The 10718-nt window shown below is 44.3% G+C and overlaps 1 protein-coding gene across 1 annotated transcript; it reads left to right on the top strand.

The window, feature by feature from the left end:
- Positions 1-8950, top strand: senp7b (SUMO specific peptidase 7b). The gene is made up of 22 exons (XM_057027792.1): positions 1-274; positions 901-1015; positions 1090-1175; positions 1258-1401; positions 1741-1832; positions 2053-2174; positions 2321-2645; positions 2722-2810; positions 3558-3674; positions 4714-4747; positions 4917-5120; positions 5309-5553; positions 5636-5727; positions 5802-5918; positions 6029-6151; positions 6393-6485; positions 7544-7620; positions 7809-7867; positions 7958-8001; positions 8068-8136; positions 8343-8493; positions 8654-8950. The coding sequence occupies exons 2-22, from the start codon at positions 902-904 to the stop codon at positions 8783-8785; spliced, it is 2529 nt and encodes an 842-aa protein (XP_056883772.1). The 5' UTR covers positions 1-274; position 901; the 3' UTR covers positions 8786-8950.
- Positions 8951-10718: the final 1768 nt, after the last annotated feature.

Here is a 10718-nt window from a genome sequence, read left to right as displayed (position 1 = left end):
TTGCGCTGAACGGTAGCTGGTCACGTGACGTCGGTGCTCCTCGGATAAATCTCCAGCCTGTCTTCAGTTCAGAAACGGCGAGCTAAAATGTGCTAGTTGAAACGATTGTTTTGATTGTATTTTTTCCACTGACTGGATATCATCTCGACCACATGAGCTGGCCACATAGTTTAAGACCGGAAGTCAATCCGAATCTCACGGAGCTCTCTGGCTAGCCGGCTAGCCTGCGAGCTAGTTGCCTTTACATCCAGCTGGGTCCACCGGCTGACTTTGGGTTAGTAAACTCTGAGCCCGGGGCCTGAACATTTACTTCACCACGAAGCACTAGATTGTCATAAAAAAGACAATGATAAACAATGACCTGACGATGGCAGGATGGGCATTTAGCGAGGTTATAGTGGGAAAGCATCGGCTCCTGTCAGGACTGTACACACTGAAGGATCCTGGTTCGGTACAACCGGATTTGATCAAAATCGGTTTCATTTCAAATGCATAACACTGTAAAATATGACACCTTTTGTTATGGATTGAGAGGGTCTTGCTGTCAGTCCGGCTCCCAAATGTTAAACTAGCCCCTAGTTTCCATCGCAGGAATATTTCATTTAATTTTACATTAATTTAAGAAAGTCAACACTCAAAGCTGGGTACTGGTCAGAGGTGATAAAAATGACTTTCAAAAGTAATAAAATTGCTATAGGTTTAATACATTTCCCCCAAATTGCGTGATTTTTTTCTTTTATTGTTAGAGTGAGATATATTACATTGAACTGAAAATTGTCTTGAAGGTTTCCACCAGAAATCTAATTATCAAGTGGACACATGACTGTGCCACACTGATGGGGTTGGTGAAATTATTTTGTGTCTGTGTATCACTTGGCCGGCTGTGTCTTGTTTCATCAGCATGGACACTCCCTTCAGAATCCCCAAGAAGAAACAGCCGTCTGATTCTGACCCGGCTCACACGCTCATGCAGTCGCCGCTGTCCTGCCTGCAGCCCTCCACTCCCAACGTTAAGGTGGTTCTTCTCCCTCCTTAGAGCACCTGTGTACCTGTTATATGTGCTTTAATTAATCCCTCTTGAATTTTCAGTGTGGTTATGGAGAGCCCTCCAACAACGGCAAAGCAGAGAGAAGGCAGTCTGGGAACACTTTTAGCCCCTTGTCTAATAAACAGAGGTTTGCACGCACTTCTGTGTAAATGGCATCCCGACACAGCAAAGAGGTGACCTGAAACGATGCATTTTGTTGCTGTGTTTAGCACACCTTGCAAGCCTTTCTTTGGAGATGTGGTCAAAACGCTGCTGGGCCTCAATAATCTGACCAGAGCAGCACCGTCAGTCAATCAGAGAGCAGCAGGAAGTGGGAGTCAACGAGGGTCCTCCTCGGCTTGTTTCTCAAACGGGTATGTGTTAGAATGATTTTCATCCCTTAAATCAATACAGGAGTCAGTCTATGTGTGGCAGATATTACTTCTCTTAAGTTTTGACCCTTGGTTGAATAGGTTTTTATTGTAAATATTTTTTATCAGAGGAAAACATGAATTGGGCCATGAAACATTAGCAGCACAAATGGTAAACAGCAATTGGTTAAATAAATAACACTAGAAAATAATTTTTAGTGATATCATTGGTCCGAGTTTTCCCATACCTGCCTGTCTGCGTGCATTAGATAAATGAAATTTTCGAAGTATTTTTAACATTTGAGGTTGTTACGTTTCTGTTTAAAACTATGTGTCCACCAGGTGGCGCCCTAAGAGAGCGTCTGACCGCCTCCTATCTCCTGGGGTGACCTCGGAGCTGCGCTCTCCACCACTGAAGAGAACTGATCACAGCGGTCAGTTTTAAAACATTCATCAGTTCATATTTCAAATTGCGTTACTATTTAGAAGTTTTCGTATTTTTCAGTCCACAAATAAATACTTTCAATATTCATAAATTAGTGTTTTTGGCATTTATTTAAAGTTAGCAATTGAGCAGAAGGGAGAGATAAGACCATAGGAATCCTGTTGTCGTTTAGCCTGTACTTCATCTATCTACTTTTGATCTTTTTTCAGGTTCACAACTGCCTGATAAACACATTTCTGTGGAGTCCTTGGACTCTCTAGCGGCACTCCGAGATGAAAAGCATGCTGGGAGTTTGACGCTTTCAGGATCACAGGGCCCAGCTGATCAAATGGTAAAAACCTTCTTCTGAAATTTTCAGCTTGACTTAGCTGATGTCAGAGTCACATATTTTAATCCAGGAATAGAAGGAGGAGGAAGAATGCAAAAATATCAAATGTACAAAATAATTTATTAATATGATTGTGTTGTTTCCTTCAGAGTAACAGAAGAAACTCCGGTGAACAGTTGAAACAGAAGAATTTGTCTCCTTCCACCTCCACTCAGTCATCAGAAGAAGACTTTTTGTCTTCCCCCAGGACCAAGAGCAAACCCTGTGACAGCATATGCTCCGTTTCCAAGGCGACCCCAACCAGGAAGCCTCCCAGTGGGAGGGCACGGCCGACTACCAGCAGCGACGTGAGAGACGACCTGAGGGAGGAGGAGAGACAGAAGTGGAGGAAGTTCAGAGAGAAGAAGGTGTCATACAGGTCGGCTGTTTTAAAGGTCCATCCTCGGAAACCCAGACAGAATCCCAGTGAACCGAGTAAGTACAGCGCTCCGACCAAGCTCCACTTCTTCACAATTCTAGGGTCAATGTTCTTCATTCATTCATCATTCAGTTGTGCTGTCCAGTGAAGAGGAAGACGAGGGTGAGGAAGAAGGGGACATCAGCCGGGAGGAGGTGCCCGGGACCTCTGACCCTGTCCAGGTAGAAGACCTGAGATAGATGTTTTATCCAACTGACAAGGTGTTAACAAAAAGCCCAAGTTTGTCCTAAAACCTAAGAGTTCTGACAAACCTGGACAACAGCAGTAGAGCATAAACTTTCTGGGTCTGGATCAAATCCAGATCCAGGACGTTCGACTTTAGCATCCATGAAAACCAGACATAGACCGCCAACCTTTCAAAATAAAAACATCCTGGTCATTCTTCTGGTCCCCCAGACAGGTTCCGCAAGACTCTTATTTCAATTATTTACATCAATACAAGAAAATGGATGGAACGATCATCTCTTTTAACATTTACTGGTCGAACTTCGCTAAAATCCTCGTAGAAACATGACCTCTGCTGCAGTAGGTTCTGACCGCATTTGTCCCTGCGAAGACTTGTGTCACATGTTTGGAGGATGATGTGTGACCTGGTTTGTTTGGGCTTGTAAACAACAGTCAGACAACCCCCCATTGGGTTTAAGTAGACCCAGACTGGAGCGAGTGTTTAATGTTATTCAGACCAGCTGCATGTCTTTAAATGATTCTTGTCCTGTCGTGTGTGTGTGTGTGTGTGTGTGTGTGGGGGGGGTGTTAATGGTTGCCTAGAACAGGAACTGGTGGATCGTTGTCAGATTCATACAGGTCATGTCTGATTTGTTTTTCCTTCAGCCATTGGAGGTGGTCCTGACTTCATCATCATCATCATCATCATCATCCTCACTCTGAAATTTTGTCTGATCCTACAGGATCAACAAGCTTCTCCCACAGTTCCAAAATGTGTGCGGTCGCCTTCCTTCCTGCAGCTGGAGTTCACCGCGCTTCATGCTGGTCTGATGAAGGCTGAGGCTAATGGCACGATGATGGTGGGAACTCTAAAATCTTTTATTTCTGAAAACAATCTCTGCATTAGGTTAACTCCCGCAATCAAGAAAAGCTTGGGAACAACATTTGTGTGACTTCTCAGTTTTTAGTTTTCACATTGTCTTCCAACACACAGCGCAACTTCTTTTACTTCTATCATTGTGAGGTCTTTCAGACATATAATGCATTTGTCCAGCCTCTTACCTAACTCAAACCCTCCAAACTAAGCTCCTAACACTAATACTGATCCTGTTCCTAAACCCAAGTCTAAACACAAACCTAAAACCAGGTTTTAACCCTCAAATTGTCCATTGTAGTTGTGAGGACTAGAAAAAATGTCCTCACTTTGCCAGTAGAATGTGCAGTTTTGTACTCAATATGTAGCAAGTACAAGAACAGACACACATGCACTTCTACATTTCCACTTTAAATCTCAACTGTGCCTCTGACCTTTGCATAATTCTTACCTTTAGTTGTGAGGACCAGACAAAATGTCTACTTAAAATGCACATTCTGGTTCTCACTATGTTGTAAGTTCAAGAACACATCAAAACACACACCCACACACACACCCACACACATGCTGAATTGATTGGCCCAGACTGAGGTTCTGTAACTTTTTCTGTAGTTACAATTGTTGACATCTGTTTTCCAGAAATTTAGGACACAGCTTTTCTTTTTCCCCCTCGCTGTTTGGTCTTTAAATGTATGCACAGAGAAGGAACGCCAGTGTTTAAACAATGATGCTATTTTTGCAGTTCTGTCAGATGGAATCTGACCCTGGTTCTGGGACCAATTTGGGCTTCATATGAGCGGGGAGAGGTGGTGGTTCATTAGTGCAGAACTCACCACTATACTTTAATCACAGGATGACTGATTAAACGTCACTTTAACAGCGAATGAGTGAACGGCTGCTGACGTTATCTTGGATAATTGACTGATCACAATCATGTGTAACTGTTGATCTGTAAACTTTTATATGTTAACAGAAGTTAAAGCTTTATTGTCCGGTATTATTTTGAAGTTTTTGTCTTCTTCCAGATCACTGAACATGGCATCACTATTCGTCTGAAAGGTAAAACAAATCTCCATTTTTTTGTTGAAATCCACTGTTTTTCTCAGAATGAAATAAATGCATCATCTCAGATTTAAACAGAAAAGAAAATGTTTTCTTTGACTTCTGAAAACCCAACAAAGGTCAAAATGTCACCTAAACATCAAAAATCAATATCTTTTCCTGTCAGGAGCGGAGGAGGGGGAGGTTGTGGTGGTGGCGTCTCAGTTACGTGGTTATGGCCTGTGGGACGGGAGTGTTGCTCGAGATGGGTCCCTGTTGGCTGACTGCCAAGGTCCCGCCCCTTCGCTGCTCTTCCTGTGGGTGACTGACGCTCAGGCGAACCTGCTGCAGATGGAGCTGCGCGCCATCCAGACCTCAGCCACCGCCTCAGGTAACACCTTAAATACATTGTTTGCACTTGTTTGTGTACGTTTGTTTATTGTTTACGCAATAAAATGGTAGTGTTTAAGATTCAGAGCACAGCTTTAAATGAAGCTGTTAGGGTATGACCCCCAGACCTCACAGCCAAACCAGGAACGAGGATTTTGTGACTTGACCAAAGCTTGTCCCTTGTTTCAGCCCCCCCATGCTTCCTCCTCCTACTGGTGTTGGAGAAGCAGCTTCAGGAACTTGAAACAGCGATGCTAGCCTCCATCCTCGACATGACGGAGTACAAGAAGGGCTACTGCTCCTCCTCCTCCTCCTCTTCCTCCTCGTCCTGCCAGCTGTCCTCTCCTCTGAAGTGGACCGATGGTCTTCTGCTGATCCACAGCTGCCCGCCTCCTCTGGACCAACACCTCCTCAGACTGCTGGGATGGTCTGCGGTAAGGCACTTCTCCCAACACCTCCTCTTTCTCCCCTGTTTCTCAAATCATGGCCCTCTAAACCTGAAATCAATCCCCGTAGGAGAAACCCAGTCAGGTGCAAAACAGCCACAGAAGTAAGAAGATCAGCCTGAAATCCCAGAGGCAGCAACAGCAGCAGCAACTTCCTGCCAGGTCAGGGGGGGTTTAGTACCTGAGGTGATATAAATGACCCGAGCTGGGTTTCTGACTAAGAATGTGGGTTTCAGGTTAATCCAGTATCCTCCACCGCCTTGTCGAGGTCGGATCACCGTGACGAAGGAAGACCTGGCCTGTCTGGACGCCGGCGAGTTCCTCAACGATGTCATCATCGACTTCTACCTCAAGTCAGACACCGTCTCATCGAGCAGGCGTCAACGTTTAGACTCCATACGAACAGCCCTGGTTTTGATGAGTTTATATCGGTTTTTGTGTTTACACCTTTTATGGATCACAGATTTCTGGTCCTGGAAGGAGTCGGCAGCCCCGTGTCCGAGCAGAGTCACGTCTTCAGCAGTTTCTTCTTCAAGCAGCTGAGTAGACGGAAAGCTGCCGGGGAAAACGATGCCCCGGCCGTCCCGTAAGAGCAAGAATTTTCGTAATATTTGCAGGCAAAGGCTTTATTTCAGTGCAACGCAGACAAACGGTGGCCAAAATCAGGTGTTAATGGTAAAAAGTGTGTTTAACAGCTAGTTTGAGAAGGAAACTTTTAACAATTGTGATGTCTGGGTTTGGTAGAGTCTGCTTGGTACCATGGAGATGAGAACGTTTGTGACGCCACTTTGATCCCTTCTGATGATGGTTCCATTGTTGTCTTTCAGCGATCGTCACATGAGGCACCAGAGGGTGAAGACCTGGACGCGCCACGTGGACATTTTCACCAAAGATTTCCTGTTCGTGCCTGTCAATCAAGAGTGAGTGGGGTTTGTTTTCAAAGTTTGCAGCTGATCTGATCTCATGTGCGGGAACTGGTTTTATGACTTTAATGGAGCTGGACAGCAAGTTAAATCCCTCGAGTCTGGAGTTCCCCGCAGTTTTAATGCTGCCGGATTGGAGTTGTGACCCGGGTCAGGGTATTAAATCCAGGATTCTGTGATGCAGCCTTAAATCAGGCACCTCATCACAGCATCCAGCAGCCAACTGGGTAACAAACTGACTCCAGTTCCCTCAGCTCAGCAGTTTCTGTCTCTTCCCAATGACTCCAGCAGATCTGCTTCTCTCTGCACTGAAATCTCCCAGGATGCATCAGCTGCTTGTCACAGTCACATTTGAAGCTTTGTCGCCAAGCACAACCTCTTTGTTTGTTTAAATCTTACAATGGTTGAAATTTCCAGTTGAATATTAAAGACTGTTTAAATATGGAATGTGTGGTGGCTCTTGTGTAACCTGGGAGGTTTGAGGAGTTTATTGTAGCAGAAGAGTCGGCCACGTTTGTACGATTTCGTTATTTTTCCTCTCAAAATGGTTTTGACTGTTTCAAAGTTTTTGTGCTGCGCTCTCTAAGTGACCTTGCAGATGCTCGGTTGGAGCTGGTCTTGGTAACGGACCGGGCCCAGCTCATTCCAGAACCTCCATCTTGTCATTCCTTTGTTGATTTGAAGGTGTGTTTCAGGTCGTTGTGGTGCTGAAAGGTTGAAATTCCTCCCGGTCTTGAGTTGTTTAACAGAAGCCTTCAGGTCTGTTTCATTGTTGCCACAAAGTTCTGGTTCTTTTGGTTCCAGCTGAAGAAAATCCAAATTTTCTGAATTTCATCTGGCAGCTGCAGTCAGCTCCTCTCTGCTGTGTCGCCCCTTCTAATGGATTATTTTCCAGCGGTTAATGAAATGAGCCTCATTATGGATTTGACTTGGAAACAGTTTTTCGCAGCAGCTCTGTGCTGAGATCAGACTCAGAAGAAAATGTTCAGCGCCATGATCGGGCTTGATGTTTCTTGATGCTAGATGTCACCATTGATCTCTCCCATTATTTTTAGAGCTCACTGGTTTCTGGTGGTGGTTTGTTTTCCGTCTCTTGAGGACGTTCAGTACGAGAAGTTTCACAGCTCGACAGGTGAGATCTGCAGCTCATTAATAAAATAAATAAATAAATAAGAAGGAACGATGTCACGACTCTGTAATTGTAAATCCTTTTTTGCGCTGTGGAGCACATGATGCATCGTTGGGCCCCTTTTCCGATCTCTGTAATACTTGAAGGACATGTTGCTGATCGGTTGATGATGTTTTGATCTGATGCCTCAGGACAATTTGAAGGAGCTGAGGGGAAACCAAACGTCAGTCTGAGGTCACAGCAGAAGCCGGTGAATATTCCAGCACCCATCACACCACAGAGGCTGGTAAATGGAGAGTTTTGTGCATGTTTTCAGTGGATCCTGTGTTTGTTCCTCTAGGAATGTCTTCAGCAGGACTGTCGCAGGGACACGGTGCTAAAGAGGTGAGTTGCAAGCAAACTTGTCAAGTCCTTCGGCTCAGCTTTAACAAGATGCTGGTGTATCTGCAGGCCGTGCATACTGGTCATGGACTCTCTGAAACTGTCTTACCACGAGAACGTCTGCAGACTTCTCAGAGAGTGAGTCCAGCTTTAATCTTTCGGATAAAAGCAGCGCCCGCGACCTCCAAGCTAGTTTGATTTTAAAATAAAAAACAGCGTAACTGTCCAGAACTCGTGAAGAACACTTTTAACTTGTCACCTCTTCTGGTAACTGTCGCCCTCTGCTGTTGAGTTAGAAGGGTGTTTGATCATTAACTGACGATTGGTTGATGTTCTTTCTTCAGCTACCTGCAGGTAGAGTGGGAGGTCCGCCGGGGGACCCCTCGTCTGTTTACACAGGTCAACATGAGGAGCTCCAACTGTCGGGTTCCTCAGCAGGACAACAGCAGCGACTGCGGTTTGTATCTGCTGCAGTATGCCGAGAGCTTCCTCCAGGTAAACACACGCGTCCGGGCCCATAATAACATTCCTCTCTCGCTCTAAACTCCTAAATCCGTCCCAGAGCCACACAAAAACAGAAGCTCTTCAGAAAACTGATATTAAGGCGAACAATTGCAGGATTTTCTTGAACCGAGATGTCTGCTTGTCTCTGCAGAACCCAGTGGTGCACTTTGAGCTGCCAGTACGCTTGGACAATTGGTTTCCAAGGCAACAGGTGCGGCAAAAGCGGGAGGAGATCCGCAGCCTGATCATGAAGATGCACCAGAGTCAGATTGAAAAACGATGAAGGCTGGGAAGCCGCTGCATTCACGCATATATTTCTGTTCTTTTTTGTTGGTGTCATCAAAAAAACAGAAGAGCTCAACTAATTCTTAGTTTTTTGGATTCCTGGCATGTAAAAACATTTGTACTTTTGTAAAATAAACAATTTAAATAAATAATTTATTGAAAACATTGTTTCACTTGTCTTTTTCTCCTTAACCATTTGACCTTTGTGCGGTGGAGTCTTCTTGAATGTGTGAATCTGTCCACTGTTATTGAAGGTTTTTTAAAATTTCATATTTAAAAAAAATAAAAATCTTAAATTGCAAAATTAGGAACCTGCAACCAGTGCAGTTGCTCCTGAGATGCAAGAAGAGAAAACCAAGAGTTTTTTCTTCACAAATAAAGGTTTGGGGTGAAAATCTCCCCCATCTGATCTCATAAACAGCCCAGCGACGCCTTAAACAAACCTCTGAGACAGTTTTCCTGTTGGAAACTCTGTCGGTCCCTCGCAGAGAATCAGCGACAGGAAGTGAAATTCCGTATTTTCCCCTGATGTTTTCACCTTGACGTTTCAGGGATAAAGCAGCCTGATGGTGTGAGATGGAGGCCATCGTATTTTTAACTAACCAATGTGGTGAAGAGAAATGTTCGAAAACAGGAAGTGAGCAGTTGTCATCCTGATGGTTTGTTGTCAAATACTAAATGAAAACAAAGAATATGTCGTATTAATATAGTCCTTTTTGTTTGTTTTGTCCCTCTCATCCTGACGTGTCCTTGTCTCTGCTGTCCTAGCGAGGCCATCACGGCTATTTCAGCACGAGTGACCTGTTTCTCTAACCTGAGGTCAAAGGTCAGTGGGTTGTCTTCAGCGTTTGTTGAGCTTCCACACATTGATTTTGATGATATGTCCATGTTTTTTGTGCCTTCCTGTTGATTTGTCTTTCACCTCCGGCGTGCGTGTCTGCCACTGTGTTGGGGTGGCTTTGGTAATCTCGGGGTTAATCAAAGTGCCCCCTGCTGAGGACCAATCAGCTTACAGTTTACTAACTGGATCAGGTGGGAAGAACAACAGGAGCAGCCCTCTTCATCAATGACGGGTAACATTTGCATCCATTTTTAGACCACGTTATGTCATCCAATGCACATTGCACCATTTAATGAGTTTCTGGACACATTTGTTACAGATTTAAAGTGGAGTTTATGCGGGATTTATTACACGCTGTAAAGATCCGCTCGCGTGGAATCAGGTGCACAATTATATGCGTCATGGCTGTATGATTTACAGCTTTGTTGTGCTGCGTTAACGGGGATCACGTTTACAATCTCTCAACTGTCACCTTTAAACCCTCCCTCCCTGCTTTTATTAATGTAAAAGAAAAAAGCATTTTGCTTTTTTTTTTTTTTTTTACATTTTTTTATGTCAAATTCCAACTCAAGCTTCAAATCTGTGACAAAAAAAATAAATTCATTTTTCAATTTTCGGGATATATGTATCCACAGTTGGATTATCGATAGATTACTAAAACAAACCTGTCTGAACCACGTTAATCCAGCACGCCATCCTGGTTATCACATAAAGAAGCTGTTGTGCAAATACAAATCTATACATTGATGCTTTGTAATGATTTAGCAGTTTAATCCTAATCCGGTCCGAGACCAGTCTCGGGAGGGGGTCATGTTTTTCTCTCAGCCTCGTCGATTTATCTAATTAGAGTACCGGGAGGTTCAGATAAAACAGCCAGAGTCCTTGGTGAATCCTTCCAAAAATAATCCCGGTGATTTCCGAGATACGGAAGAGATCCGACTCACGGCTGGAGACCTCTGTCTGGGACCAGCGGCCCCACCAGTATCACCAGTAGGAACATTGCTGAGATTTAATTAATTACACATTAGTTATGTCTCACAGCCAGTACCAAAGAATTGGTTTGGTGTAGTTTCCCGTCACTCCCCGCCCA

Source organism: Takifugu flavidus, chromosome 3 (genome assembly GCF_003711565.1).
Source record: "Takifugu flavidus isolate HTHZ2018 chromosome 3, ASM371156v2, whole genome shotgun sequence".
Taxonomy (NCBI): domain Eukaryota; kingdom Metazoa; phylum Chordata; class Actinopteri; order Tetraodontiformes; family Tetraodontidae; genus Takifugu; species Takifugu flavidus.
Note: the sequence above shows the minus strand (reverse complement) of the source record. Positions and strands in the feature narration are given on the sequence as shown.